At 47.1% G+C, this 13,187-nt stretch overlaps 7 protein-coding genes across 7 annotated transcripts; 5 read left to right on the top strand and 2 right to left on the bottom strand.

Moving 5' to 3' along the window:
- Positions 1 to 1,178: 1,178 nt before the first annotated feature.
- On the bottom strand, positions 1,179 to 2,583 carry LOC132265196 (threonine aspartase 1). The gene is made up of 3 exons (XM_059765772.1): positions 2,369 to 2,583; positions 1,351 to 2,288; positions 1,179 to 1,292 (listed from the first exon to the last, which is right to left on the bottom strand). Exons 1-3 carry the CDS (start codon positions 2,394 to 2,396, stop codon positions 1,209 to 1,211), a joined length of 1,050 nt encoding a protein of 349 aa, XP_059621755.1. The 5' UTR covers positions 2,397 to 2,583; the 3' UTR covers positions 1,179 to 1,208.
- Positions 2,584 to 2,623: 40 nt separating this feature from the next.
- LOC132265199 (small integral membrane protein 8) lies at positions 2,624 to 3,135 on the top strand. The gene is made up of 2 exons (XM_059765775.1): positions 2,624 to 2,827; positions 2,907 to 3,135. Exons 1-2 carry the CDS (start codon positions 2,720 to 2,722, stop codon positions 3,060 to 3,062), a joined length of 264 nt encoding a protein of 87 aa, XP_059621758.1. The 5' UTR covers positions 2,624 to 2,719; the 3' UTR covers positions 3,063 to 3,135.
- On the bottom strand, positions 3,136 to 5,616 carry LOC132265195 (eukaryotic translation initiation factor 2A). The gene is made up of 2 exons (XM_059765771.1): positions 5,514 to 5,616; positions 3,136 to 5,159 (listed from the first exon to the last, which is right to left on the bottom strand). Exons 1-2 carry the CDS (start codon positions 5,545 to 5,547, stop codon positions 3,379 to 3,381), a joined length of 1,815 nt encoding a protein of 604 aa, XP_059621754.1. The 5' UTR covers positions 5,548 to 5,616; the 3' UTR covers positions 3,136 to 3,378.
- LOC132265197 (proteasome assembly chaperone 2) lies at positions 5,557 to 6,501 on the top strand. Its single transcript, XM_059765773.1, has one exon. It carries the CDS (start codon positions 5,640 to 5,642, stop codon positions 6,456 to 6,458), a length of 819 nt encoding a protein of 272 aa, XP_059621756.1. The 5' UTR covers positions 5,557 to 5,639; the 3' UTR covers positions 6,459 to 6,501.
- Positions 6,502 to 6,674: 173 nt separating this feature from the next.
- Positions 6,675 to 7,438, top strand: LOC132265198 (general odorant-binding protein 71). Its single transcript, XM_059765774.1, has one exon. The coding sequence runs from the start codon at positions 6,712 to 6,714 to the stop codon at positions 7,351 to 7,353; it is 642 nt and encodes a 213-aa protein (XP_059621757.1). The 5' UTR covers positions 6,675 to 6,711; the 3' UTR covers positions 7,354 to 7,438.
- An 82-nt stretch (positions 7,439 to 7,520) lies between these two features.
- On the top strand, positions 7,521 to 8,587 carry LOC132264912 (dnaJ homolog subfamily C member 17). The gene is made up of 2 exons (XM_059765251.1): positions 7,521 to 7,680; positions 7,735 to 8,587. The coding sequence occupies exons 1-2, from the start codon at positions 7,603 to 7,605 to the stop codon at positions 8,542 to 8,544; spliced, it is 888 nt and encodes a 295-aa protein (XP_059621234.1). The 5' UTR covers positions 7,521 to 7,602; the 3' UTR covers positions 8,545 to 8,587.
- A 19-nt stretch (positions 8,588 to 8,606) lies between these two features.
- Positions 8,607 to 10,661, top strand: LOC132264911 (guanine nucleotide-binding protein-like 1). Its single transcript, XM_059765250.1, has 2 exons — positions 8,607 to 8,836; positions 8,911 to 10,661. The coding sequence occupies exons 1-2, from the start codon at positions 8,755 to 8,757 to the stop codon at positions 10,539 to 10,541; spliced, it is 1,713 nt and encodes a 570-aa protein (XP_059621233.1). The 5' UTR covers positions 8,607 to 8,754; the 3' UTR covers positions 10,542 to 10,661.
- Positions 10,662 to 13,187: the final 2,526 nt, after the last annotated feature.

The raw sequence follows: 13,187 nt of genomic DNA on the forward strand, positions 1-13,187 counted from the left end.
CCTTGGAGAGATTGTTGCTTAACAGTTTTTTGTAGAACATTTTTTTTACATGAAATTAGCATTAAGGCGAAAATCTCCTAGAAATAGAATGTAGTGGAGTGAAGATGGGGACTAATTAGTGGTTCGCCATTTGCGGAATTTTTTGTAAGCGTGTTACTAAAATTAGGGCCTAATGAAGAGACGATAGTAGATTTTCTAAAATGCAATCCATTCTCACTCAACCAGTAAATTATTGGGCACTTTGTCGGTAGTAATAGCAAATAGCACATTATGTAGTTGAAAATGTTCAATCTCATGGCGAGAGAGAATTGCGCTTAAACATCCGCCTTGTCGTTGTCTTTTGGTCAAGAGACACACGTCAATTGCCTTTCGGGTCAGATCAAAAGTTCATGTGCATTTGATACACTTTATTTTACCTCCTTTCTATATGTTTGTGTTAGTTTATTAGATCAATTTTACTTTTTATATTGTAAAAATTGTCTTTCCTCATGTGAAAATCTCATTAAAGTCGAGCTTCAAAGCCTTCACAAAGTGTGTGAACGTGAACTTTTGATGTGACCACCGTTATTTGAGTAATATTTTTGCAGAAAATGAACGTACATAAAAGTCTATGAATAGAAAATGGCACAATGCCATGGGGAGAAAAAATGTATTGGAAAGGGGATGATGTGAGACATGTGTCTTGTCTCACACTCTGTCGCAGTGACAGTAATTAATTTAACTGCAAATTATTCCTTGCACTTGGCTCCGTTCCCCTCCCACTCGCAAATTTATGAGTTGAACATTTTGGCGATTCCTCTTGCCATTTCATAGCGATAAAATGCAGTCATTTGGATGGCTGGCGTGACATCAGTGCAACATTATTATCGAACAGTGTTTCGTGTTTTATTGTGAAAAGCATTTCTAATCGGTCTCTCTGCCGTGTGAACTTGTAATCATCTCTATTCTATAAAAGAATCTCTCTATGCTAAACTTAATTATAAATATGTTCACTCTTATTTGTTCAGTATATCCCATTTTTTTTGTACAAAAGACAACTTACACGTCTAGCAATAAAAATAATAAGGATGAGAGAGTCAAAAAAGCGTGAATTTCCATTCATCACTCTAGCGGCTGATGAACGAGAGACTCGGGGATCGTCTAAAATGCCGGGAGATTGCTCTCGTAATACTGAATCTGAAGCCGAGAACGTGGCTGGAAGACTCCTCCTAAGTGGGCAGTGTGAATTGCTTTCCAGATACGACAGTTGTGCGGCCACTCTTGCAGTTCATCGGCAGTTCTGAGCAGATAAACTGAGACGGGGGCACAAATGAGTGGGAGAGTTGCGGCCTTGGTGGGCTCGGCACTTACCTTTGGCTTCCGGAAGGAGGTGCCCATGTAGCCGATGCACATGGCGGCGGTGGTGTGGCTCCAGAGCACGTCGCCGGTGCCGCTGGTGCGATCGTAGAGAATGGTCAGGGCGCCGGCGTAGAGTGGCTCCGGTGTCTTCAGGTACGGCGAGTCGAGAAATCGCTCCTTGAAGGTCTTGTTGAGGGATGTCACGGGACACTGGCAGTTGATGAGGTCGTTGACAATTTCCCTGGCCAGGAGGGTCTTCATCAGATACTCCCCCATTCCAGTGGTGCATGTGGCCACGCAGCGATCGCGATCGGCCATCGCCCAGCAGCCGGCGCCATAAGTCGCCGCCTGTCCCACTCTGCCCGAGGTCTTGAGAATGATGCCGCCAGAACTGCACCCGGCAGAGATATTCCCGTCGCCATCCACACACACAGCGCCCACGGTGTCCAGCGGGCTGCTGTGGGTGGTGTTGTTGGCCATGGCCCAGGAATTCACTTTCCCCTTGAAGTGGTTAAAGCAGTTGAGGGCTTTCTCGGAGATGAGCTCCTCGGGGTCCTCCACGAGCGAAACACCCATTTCTTTGGCTATCTTACTAGCACCTTCCCCACTTACAACCATCGGTGGGACGCGTCCGTGGGCCAGCGTCTTTGACTGGAGATCACAAACACATCTGGCGAGCTTGATGGGATTTTTCACGTCCGAGACGTTCGTGCAGGCGCCGAAATTCAGCGTCTGCCCATCCATGATTGAGGCGTCGCACTCAATGGTCCGATCCCAGGTGAGATTTGAGCCGAACCCGGCATTTGTCGAGGGGGAATTCTCGAGGTGAGTAATGGCAACTTCACAGGCGTCCAAGGCACTTCCACCACTCCTCAGCGTCTCCACAGAAGCCGTGCACGCATCTCTGCACACATTTCTGTACAGCACCTCATTGATACAGTTGCCAGCACCTTCGGGGAGCAGAAAATCAGTGAGAATAAGTCGCCTTCTCCACACACAATTTATAAATAAACACCCGGAATGCACTTGCCTGTGTGAACCGCGACAAATCCCACCATTTTCACCTCCTCTTTCACGCCACAGGCATTCTTTGGTACTTTTAGCGGACCGACACTCACTTCTATTTACACTTTTCACTGTTTTCTTGGCGCTCGAGAGACGCCAAATGCTGGCAAATGCGAATTTTCCAGCGGAGATAAACAAATCACGTCCACCGTCGTTACGATAAAGAGCACGAATGGCATCCCCCACTACTTTTCGGAGCGCCACCAGCTGTTTTTGACACCTCCGGAGAAGTGTGCGTCACTTTCCGGAAAGTGTGCACATCGATGGTCCGTGGTTTTCCTCCGCTTTCACGCCCGGCAGTGTACAGATTTGCACGATGAGTGAGAAAAAAACTCCCCCAGAGGCTGCTCCAGGCGATGGACTGCGATCCCTGCGCACGACTTCCCTATTTCGGGCTGTCAACTTTGAATTGTACGCCAAACCCGTGAGTTTAACCTCAAACTTTGTTTGTTTTGTTATGAAATCTCGTGAAAATCCCTGATATTTCCCTTCCCTGAGCGCAGAATGCAGTGATAATGGGCATTGGAGTGGCGTGTCTTCTCGGTGCGATGGGTTACATAGCGTACATGAGGTCAAAGTACGAGAAAATGGGTTATTACTCAGCCGTTCAGACGGACGGATCAGAAGTGTTCACGAAGAAGCAGTCCAAATGGGATTGAGGAGAAAATTTACGAGGATCTTAGTCCATTGCGGAGAATTATTTATAGCTAAGTAGATCAAGTGTATGAGTCGTTAAAATAATAAATGTTTCTTTTATTTCATTTGTCTCAACCAAAAGTTTTCAACAGGTCTCTCATCATCAGTTAACAAATTTCAAAATGTATGATTTTGCTCTTCAAATCATTCCACACGCACTTTCTGGACACTGCATTGACTCGTTGGATGCCCAAAGAGTGCGTGCTCCCTTTTTTTGTATAGTGTAGAAAAGTCTCCAGAGTAGTCAATTTTTGGGATGTTTGGTGCTGGAGAACCACCTTAAGACACCGTGAGTTTCTGCAGCTCCTCAATGAGACTCGCCTCAGAGTCAATCTTGGCCAATTGGGTGTCCTTCAGTGGCTCCCCGTTGAACTTCTTCACCTTCAGCTTCGTGATATCGTACAGCTTCTTCTGTATGTTCTTGATCTTGCGATCCTTCTGCGGATCTCCCGTGGTGATCCTCATGCTGTATTGGCGCTTCTTGTCCACCACATCTTTGTCCTGGATCACCTGGTCGGAATTGTTAGTGGCGGTCCCGTCGCTGCTCTGCTCCTTCCGCTCCTCCGTTTTCTGCTGTTCGGGGCGCTTCTGTAGCTTCTGCTGCTGCTGCTTCTTCTTCTTCTCATTCTTCGCCATCATGCCCGGCGGGAGTCCTGGGATTGTGCTCTTCTGGACATTGTCAGAGTAGAGATCAAAGACCTTCATTGGAAGTCCACGGGCGGCCGGCGGGCGATACACTTGCGTACTGGCCTTGGGCTGAGCCGACTGAATGCCCACGACCTTCTCAGCGCTCACGGACTTCTCTTTGAAGAAGCCCGGCTGGAATTTCTGCCACGCCACCTGCAGCAATTCCTGCTCCGCCGGCCACATTGTCTCGTGCAGCAGCGCCCCCGAGTAGTGCCACACTTTGAAGCCATTGGATTGCCTCAGTCGCGGCGCCGTCGTGGCCGTCATGAAGATCTCACCGTTGGGATTCCACTCCAGCAGCGTGGAGTCGGGCGCTTGCAGCGACGAGATGCATTTACGCTCCTTTCCCATCTGCCAACACTCCACGTTTCCCCGGAGATTGCCGAATCCCGCCAGCAGCACCAGATTGCCGAAGTCGTTGAAGTAGATGGAATTGCGAGAACTCTCGCCGAACTCAAACACGGCGTCGCACTTGAGATTGAAGAGAGTGGCCTTGCTGGGCATGAAGCCGTACACCACGATGAACTCCGTGGACTTGGGGCTCCAGGCGACGGCGTGGATGGGCCCCTCCTTGCTGAGCTGCACCGCGAACGAATCACCCTTGGTGGACATGAAGTGGAGCGCCTGCTTGCCGTAGTAGGACGCATTGGACTGGTCCACGTCGGTGCTGGTGAGCAGTAGAAGTCCTGTGCCGCGCTTGTTCCACATCATCTCCACCTTGTCGGCCTGGAAGAAGCTCTTAGAACTGATGGCCTGCGTGGGACTGAGTGTGGGATATTGATAGATCTTGCACATGGACGGAGATCCCTTCGTGCCGGGCACGTAGAAGGCCAGGTACGGCTGTCCATTGTTGGGCGCCAGCGAGACGCAGCCGTTCCGACCACCGCCCAGCTTCCGTGTGCTGGACTTGAAGCCGTCCGGGCCATTGACCTCGAAGAAGAACACTTCGCCGCCCAGCATGATGGCGAAAATGGACTCGTCGCTAGACCAGCCCGGCTCCCACTCCACCTGCTTCTTCTGTACCGCCGAGTACACCTCTTCGCCCGTCTCCGTGGCGTACACATAGAGATTCGGGCTGCCCTCGGGGTTGTCCTTGTTGGTGCAGAAGATCTCCCACGTCATAAGGTAGCGGCCACGTGGTGAGAATTTCAGGTAGAACGCCTTGGGACGTGGCAACGACGCCACCACTTCCCAGTCCGACGTGCGGCACAGCTGCACCTTCCCACCGTTGCCCCAGGCCAAAAATCGACCGTCCGGACTGTATTCCAGAACGCGACAGTACTTGCTCTCATCGCGGGTGAATTTCTCGTAAGGGACGTACGGAAATCCAGTCCCGGCCTTCTTCCACAGCTCGACGCCCACGCTGGAGCGAACTGCCGGAGAGAGAACAAAGAAGCTGTGTCATCAAGAGATTCATTCGCACACACAACATAACCTCACATTCGCATCTTAGCACCTCCAGAACTTTGGCCCAGGCATTTTTGGGTCGGCAGGAAGACCAGAGAACTCCCAGAGGCGCTAGTGAAGCGACTTCGGGTTTAAAAGTGTTTCACAATTGCGAGAATGTCGCTATTTTTGGAGAAACTCAATGACAAACAATGTGGCAAGAATGGTAAGATTTGCAGAGAATTGTAGAAATTCCAGGCAAATCTACTGCTTAAATTCATCCCACAGACAATCAGACACGCGTTCTTATCGCAAAATGTGATGGAAAAAGGCTTACTCACGCGCTAGAGCAGGAAATTCTTCTGCGCTGGCCATAGCAGTCCAAACTTTCGATTTTCTTCAGGGTGACTACCACATGTTGTTGGCGAGACTACACCAGGGAGCGCTTCGGTTCGCCACCCGAGCGAATGTCATTATCGAAACAACAACATCACGGTGAGTTGCTTCCCGGCAAAGATCTCGAGAATTTCGCAAGAAAGATGATCAAGCTCACGTCCAGTGTCAATTTCGCGGGCAATACGCTCATCATTCCAAGTGTTTGCGTTGGAAATGTCGCCCAACTCTCAGTGGATTTGATCGTGGAGACGCTGAAGATGCAGAAGGTGGGACTCTGTTGGCATCCGGCTATGATACCGATCATAGGACCACCGGCGTATTGGCGAGATCAGAAGGACAACACCACAACAGCCTGCGAACTCTTCACCGTGGACACAGCGGAAGCGAATAAAAGGATTTCCGTAATGCAGATCCGATCGCCTTTGGTCGCATCCCAAATGCACGATTTCTTCGATAATTTGATGGAATTCATTGAGAAACAGGAATTCAAGGAGGTCATTGTCCTCAGCAGCTGCTATGCTCACGAGAAACACGTGGTCGACGAGAGTCCCTTTGAGTACAGTGCTTCAGAGGGCTTCAAGAGCGACCACCAAGCGAAGCTGGACGCTCTGAATTGGAGAAAGCACTCAGCAGAAGGCTTCCCACGTATGCTAGGCGGTGGATTTGCATCGCAGCTCTTCATGGTGTTGCAGACGAAGAAAATCCCAGCCATGACATTGTTCAAGTACGTCTCTGAAGGAGACAACTCACCGGATGCCCGGGAAATGACCACCAAACTTAATGATTTCTTGGAAGTGCTGCCTATGAAAGAGGACGGAACCCCTCGGCTCACAGTCCCACCGTCCTGGAAACTGCTTTTTGGAGATGCAGCTCCTCAGAGCATGTTCTAGAGGAGCCTCAGCTTTTGGAAATAAACTCTCTTTGTCTATAAAAGTGGTATTTGAAGATCAATGCCCTCAAGGTTGAGCTTATTCTGATCAGACATCAGACAGAATGAGATTAAGGTCATGAAACCGTCCATCCGTCGCTCATAGCGCATCCGGAAGTAACTGGACAGATAGACATGCATTTTATGACACTCCAATTAATCAAATTTTCTCTATAAAATGCCCTGCATGTGAATATTGCGACGCAGTGGAGAAAATGAGATCGAATGGCGCTCTCTTGCTCGCGGCAGTGATCCTTTGTGTGGGCTTCTGCGTCCTGGTGGAGGGATTGAAGTGCCAGACAGACGATGGGCCCACTGAGGAGGATGTGAAGCGTGTTGTGCGGGTGTGCATGAGGAAGATCGGAGAGGAGTTGGATGATAATAGCAATGACTATGAAGATGATGAGCAGCCTTCAGATCAAGACAACTACAGGAGCAGGAATCGTGAGCACTTGCGCGGCAGACAAGGAAGGTATCGACGCAGTGGATACAAAAATTCCAGCAACGGCTACGGGCAGAGCAATAACAATAATAATAATAATAATAATCAGTCCAACTACGAGAGACGCTCGGAGTACGACAGATCGTGCCTCATGCATTGCTTCTTCCAGGAGATGAAGATGACGAACGAGGATGAGTTTCCGGACAAACACAAAGTGTTGCATGTACTTACACGAGAACTAAGGAATCGTCAGCTGAAAAATTTCTATACCGATTCCATCCAGGAGTGCTTCCACATTCTGGAAATGGAGCAGCGGCGGGACAAGTGCGAGTTCTCAAGGAATCTCATTTACTGTCTTGGGGAGCGTGCAAAGACCAACTGTGACGACTGGAGCGACAATACGGTTATCTTCTAAAAAAATAATATAAATAATTGGACATATACCTCACATATTTTCACCTAAATGCAATGTCAAGTTGATCAATAAATTTTTCAGAAGCACAGCATCATCAGTCCGTTACTTTCAATTTCGCGCGGTTGGCGAATTCGCCGTCAGCTGAGTTTCTACGTTGAGTCACTGTGGCGCTAGTGTTTGTTTATGAATTTGCGAATTTGTGTGCATGAATTTTCTTTTCCCCATTTTTATTCAAAATCGCGCTAGAAAATGGTTGATATAAAGAAATTCACAGATGTGGATCTGTATGGATTACTGTGTGTGGACACCACAGCCTCGGCCACTGAGGTAAGTGGGTAATATTGATGTGAAAGCAATTTGTTTACAATCGTTTATTTGCAGATCAGGAAAGCCTATCGGAAGAAGGCTCTCGATTGCCATCCGGACAAGAATCCAGATAACCCGAAAGCGGCTGAATTGTTTCATGAACTCGCTAAAGCGTTGGAAATCCTCTCTGATGAATCGGCGAGAGCAGCTTATGACAGAGTTCTCAATGCCCGGAAAGCGGCTGAATTGAGGAATCGGCAATTGGACAGTAAAAGGAAGAAGTTGAAAGCGGATCTCGAGGAACGGGAAAGGGCAGCCAATAGTGCAGCAAACAAGAGGAAGTCATACAACACTGAGGCGAAATCTCCGGAGGAAGAGCTGAAGGAGGAGATTGAGAGGCTGAGAAAGGAGGGCTCTCGTCTTCTGGAAGAGGAGCAGGAACTCTTGCGACAGCAGATCCATCAAACATTGAATAACTCCACACAGTGGGACTCTTCGAAGCATCGGATAAAGATCAAGTGGACTGCCGCGAAAGGAGATTCTAGCAATGGAGGCTACAATGAAGAGGTCTTGAGGAAGTATCTGCAGAAATTCGGCGATATTGAGGCGATTGTGGTGTCCGGGAAGAAACCGGGCAGTGCTATTGTTGAGTACAAAACACGAGAAGCCTCCGAAATGGCTATAGCGTATGAGAAGGGCAATCCCGAAAATCCCCTTCGGCTGGAATGGATTGGAGAGCCTCCGAAAGACAATAAATCTGCGCCAGCTTCTGCTAACGTGACAGACAAGGATTTTGAGGATCTAGTGCTGCGGCAGATGCGTCAAGCGGAGGAACGAAAGCGACTTATAGAGCAGATGATGAAGGAAGATCAAGAGGAGAGCTGATTGAGAAAATAGGAAAATAGAGAAGTTGAATTTTCACAGTGTATCGGTTTGTTTGAATTTTGAATTTACAGCAAACTTCACTTTGTTTTGGGAGACAGTCGAGTGAATTTCGCAAAAATAGTAAATTCCTGCGGAAATCCCCAGTATTTACGAATCTTCCCATATAATCTTTGAGTGAGTAACTGGAAGAGCTTGTGTCACTGCTCCAGAATGCCTCAGGGACGCAGGAAGATTGCCTTTAGTGGGAAAAAGAAGAAGGTGCAGCTTGCGGCGAAGAAGCAGGCGAAGATTGGTAAAGAAAAGTCCTTGGAAAAGTCAGGATTCTCCTTTGAAGGTGGTTTTAATTCTGCTTATCTTCCTCGGCAGTCCATGCGAATCCTTTTCTGCTGAACAAGACCCTGAAGGAGGAGGGAGCAGATGATGCAGGTCGGAAGAGCGAGGATCTGGAAGTGCAGAAGCTGAACTATCAGCCAGGCAGGGATGGACGGTACGTCTTCCACTTCTACCGGGAGTCGGACAGGCAGGTGAAGGAGGCGAAGGAGGTGGCCAAGAAACCGCTGAATCCAGTGCCGCCTCAGGCGCTCGAGGTGGGCGACAACTTCTTCGTGGGATACGGCTTTCCGCAAAGGCCACCGTGGCACTACGAGATGTCCAAGGAGAAGCTGGAGTGGAATGAAAACAAGTACTTTAGGGATTACATGCAAAATCTGGAGAAGGTGCACTACGATGACAAGAAAATTCTCAGCTTCTGCGAGCTGAACTTGGAGACGTGGCGGCAGCTGTGGCGAGTTCTCGAGATCTCGGACATTTTCCTGCTCATCGTAGACATCCGCTTCCCCACACTCATGTTCCCGCCTTCAGTGTATCAACACGTGCAGGAGCTGGGCAAGAGTATGATTCTGGTGCTGAACAAGATTGATCTCGTGCCTCCGGCTGTGGTGCTGGCGTGGAAGAAGTACTTTGAGGAGAAATACCCACAGCTGCACATTCTCGCCTTCACGTCCTTTCCCTCCTACAATTTGCGCGGGCCTCAGGGCTCTTCCACGGGCGTGCAGATCCGTCGTCGCCGCGGGAAGATGAGAATGGCGGCGGAGGGTGCGTATGAAGTGTACAAGGCAGTGAATGAGATTGTGGGCGGCTCTGTGGACATCGCCAGCTGGGAGTCGAAGATTCTGGAGGAGTTGAACCTGAGCGACGGCGAGGAGGAGGACGCAGAGCCCGAGACGCCGGAAGTTGTGCACGAGGAGGAAAAGGATCTCGTTTTCCAGAAGTATGTGCGCCACAAAAACGGCATTCTAACCATTGGCTGTCTGGGCTTCCCGAATGTGGGCAAGTCCTCTCTCATGAATGCCCTGATGGGTCAGAAGGTGGTGAGCGTGAGTCGCACTCCAGGCCACACGAAGCACTTCCAGACCATTTTCCTCACTCAAAACGTCCGACTGTGCGACTGTCCAGGGCTGGTGTTTCCCTCGTCCGCGCCGAGGAGTCTCCAGGTGTTGATGGGCAGCTACCCCATAGCCCAATTGAGGGAGCCCTACGCTGCCATCCGCTACCTCTGCGAGCGAGTCGATCTCATCTCCCTGCTCGCTCTCAAGCACGAGTATCACGATCCTGAGGACGGCTGGTCGCCGATAGTGGTTTGCGATGAGTGGGCAGTGAAGAGAGGCTTCCTCACGGCTAAAGTGGCCCGTCCGGCGACCTACAGAAGCGCCAATCATCTCCTGAGAATGGCTCTGGATGGCAAATTCAATCTCCATCTTCTGCCGCCGGATTTCATCAGGGATGAGGCCTCTTGGCTGGATCATCCCGAATTGAAGGACATCATCGCGATCCAAAACAAGGACCCCAAGCTGAGTGAGATCAGTTTCGTCAACTTCACTGACTCGGAGGATGAGAATGAGGAGAGTTCTGAAGAGGAGGGAGATGACAAAGGCGATTCGTCCTCTATTCCAACAACGTCCAATGTCTTCTCCCTTTTGAATGCTGATGGAATTTAAACCTTTTTTGGATGGAATTTGTGAGTTTGTTTCGTTAAATTGTGCGATTTGTCCACCAATTAGAGCTTTTTAGTGCAAATTCTGTGTTTTTTATTAGTCTTTGAAATTGTGAACTTTTTGAGTATCAGATTCAATTCAAGGTTTTAAAGTCGTGTTTAAATCTATCGATTTTTAAAGACTTTCGCTGTTTTAGGGAATTTCAGAAATTACGCTAATCATGCAAAAGTCACGGAGGGTAAAATTCTGTGGCTTGCAAATACTTTTGTGTGCTCCAGTTTCCGGAGTGTGTAACTTTTATTGAAATATGCCACACATTTCCCCAAATCATCGCGACTCTTTACCTCTTTAATGTCATTATGGCATTTTAAAGTGAACGCAAGTCCTCATTAGACAGAGGATGATCATTGGGAAGAATTGTGAGGGAATTCTTGGGGGTGAATCAAAAAAAGTTAAGTGGCTGTGATGTCGTATTTTTCAAGGAGCACCACATAAAGTGTAATGAAAAGTCTCATTTGGGATGTTCGTATCCTAGACGGGAGGAATCGTGCGAAAAACCTCTTAATAGCTGCAAAGGATGAGAGAATGAAGAGTTATGATAAACTCAAGTGAATAGCAAAGTTTTCATACTTCAGAATAGCATTCAATGGTACTTTTGGCGTTTTGAATTAATTGCAGACTTTGCTCTCAATGGGGTTGACGATGGATATAAAAGTCCTTGCAAATAAATGCAACTCTCTATACTGGAGCAACAATATATTCGCTGGCTTCACTCCTCAAAGGCGTATGCTCAGCAATGTCTTTTGCTACAGTGACTGTATTATTTAATTAAGAAATTTATCCATGGAATAAGTGCAGAGGAGGTTTGCATGCGAGAAGACGCGGGGGAAATCTTTAAATTTCACAACCCCCAGACAAATCAACGGAGTGAAATAATGCAATGCTGTGGAATTGTTTGAGGGGAAAATTTTATTGTGTCTCTTGCTTTTGTCGCATCTCTTGTAACCCGATAAAGATGACAATAATTTTTTGCCATTTTCCTTCTTCTGCTGAACGCCGAGAGACAAACCCTCAAATTCAAATAAATTTTTTCAGATATTACATACGTTTTGAGCAATAAAGTTGTGATTCCGTTTATTGATTCTACAGTTGTTCAATAAATCAAAAGAATTATGTTCCCATCGACTTGGCTTTGTTCGCTTTCTCATTCCTCCACTCATGATGTCTCTTTTATTATTTGAATTCTTATTTGATGAGAGAAAGAAGATGGAAATAGAGAAATCCTTTTGATATCCAAAGCACAATGTCATGTGTGCGTTGGTGTTGTCTTTTAATTGAAATTTAATGCTCTTTATTCTCACGTAAAAGCTCTTCACGCTTTTGCGTGTCGCTGATAAAAGAAATCCACATTTCTATTTATTCTCATATGGCATTGAATAGCGTTGCATTGAAAAGTGAGGGGAAATCTGAGAAAGGCGTGGAATATTTGTCAATCATAAGATCATTTGGCATATCTATAAATATTTCTCTAAGATACAAAAGATTTCCTCGCCGTTGAGGTAAGAAATACCTTTGCTGAGCGTCTCATTCTAAAATCAATATCGCTATCTCACATTTATTTACGGAAACCTATGCCATCTTCCTGTCTTTGCCTTGTCAAGCACAAAAAGGAGCGCTTTTCCAATAATTCCACAAGAGGCGAATGAACCGTGCGAGGACGTGTGTGTAGTACATATATTTTTCAATAACAATTTCTACATCTGCCGTGGAAAAACACCCCTCAAACCGCCAAAGGTGGAGCCTGACAAAAATTAATATATACACTCATCTGTCTATGGTTTGTGGGGAGAGTTTAAGAAATTGAAAACCGCCTGAAATGTTATTTTCTCAGGAGATACGGTGGAGTACATTGTATTGCCTCTTGTTTTTCCCCGTTTGGCACGCCGTTGACTCACGGCGGATTGAGGGGCGGAGAGTTTTGTGGGTGAAAAAGGAGGCAGAAAGCTTAGAAAATGCCGCGATTTTGTGGGGACGATTTTCTGCGTGTGCCAGAATGACACGTTTTTTTCTGAGCTTGAAAAGCCGATGTTTTGGGATGAAAATCCCTCGCGCAAAGGACAAATTTCTCCGGTATCTCCATCGGATGTTCTTTGACGCGGCCACTGAATTCCTTATCATTTTATTAAATCGTCTTGGGGAGTTTCACGAGAATGCCACGCGTCGTCTACCCTCTTCGATTTGTTCCCTATAGGAATTCCTCTGAGTGTATCTGTGAAGCGTATCTTTTGAGTTCTTGATTCAAAATCCGCGGATTTATTCTCGAAATTCATCAAATTGTAGGATTTCACATGTGAATATTCGGCTGAAGGCTTATCCGTCTGAGCCAATACACATTTTTAAGTTATTCACACTGACACAAATCAACTTGAAAATGAGATTTATGGCACATTTTGGTGTTTTTAAACTGAATCTTAATGTATTTCACGGGTAAATTGTCTCATAAGCAGAGTAGCTTTTGTATTTCAAGCTCCTGTCAATATTTAATTGGTTTTCAATTTATAGAATCAACACGTGGTGGCGACATTAAAGTGTGTCATGAAATCATAAATTTTTGATAAAGTATATATTATTTACTAAATTATTTCTCCT

This window comes from Phlebotomus argentipes, unplaced genomic scaffold, assembly GCF_947086385.1.
Source record: "Phlebotomus argentipes unplaced genomic scaffold, Phlebotomus argentipes genome assembly contig_2, whole genome shotgun sequence".
Lineage (NCBI taxonomy): Eukaryota > Metazoa > Arthropoda > Insecta > Diptera > Psychodidae > Phlebotomus > Phlebotomus argentipes.

Coding starts and splice junctions, on each gene's coding strand:
- LOC132265196 (XM_059765772.1), bottom strand. CDS start 2,396: ATGGTGGGATTTGTCGCGGTTCACACAG. Junction 2,289..2,368: donor ATTTGTCGCGGTTCACACAG/GCAAGTGCATTC, acceptor TGCTCCCCGAAG/GTGCTGGCAACTGTATCAAT. Junction 1,293..1,350: donor CCTCCTTCCGGAAGCCAAAG/GTAAGTGCCGAG, acceptor CCCCCGTCTCAG/TTTATCTGCTCAGAACTGCC.
- LOC132265199 (XM_059765775.1), top strand. CDS start 2,720: ATGAGTGAGAAAAAAACTCCCCCAGAGGCTGCTCCAGGCGATGGACTG. Junction 2,828..2,906: donor TTGAATTGTACGCCAAACCC/GTGAGTTTAACC, acceptor CCCTGAGCGCAG/AATGCAGTGATAATGGGCAT.
- LOC132265195 (XM_059765771.1), bottom strand. CDS start 5,547: ATGGCCAGCGCAGAAGAATTTCCTGCTCTAGCGC. Junction 5,160..5,513: donor AGAATTTCCTGCTCTAGCGC/GTGAGTAAGCCT, acceptor TCTCTCCGGCAG/TTCGCTCCAGCGTGGGCGTC.
- LOC132265197 (XM_059765773.1), top strand. CDS start 5,640: ATGTCATTATCGAAACAACAACATCACGGTGAGTTGCTTCCCGGCAAA.
- LOC132265198 (XM_059765774.1), top strand. CDS start 6,712: ATGAGATCGAATGGCGCTCTCTTGCTCGCGGCAGTGATCCTTTGTGTG.
- LOC132264912 (XM_059765251.1), top strand. CDS start 7,603: ATGGTTGATATAAAGAAATTCACAGATGTGGATCTGTATGGATTACTG. Junction 7,681..7,734: donor CCACAGCCTCGGCCACTGAG/GTAAGTGGGTAA, acceptor GTTTATTTGCAG/ATCAGGAAAGCCTATCGGAA.
- LOC132264911 (XM_059765250.1), top strand. CDS start 8,755: ATGCCTCAGGGACGCAGGAAGATTGCCTTTAGTGGGAAAAAGAAGAAG. Junction 8,837..8,910: donor GAAGAAGCAGGCGAAGATTG/GTAAAGAAAAGT, acceptor CTTCCTCGGCAG/TCCATGCGAATCCTTTTCTG.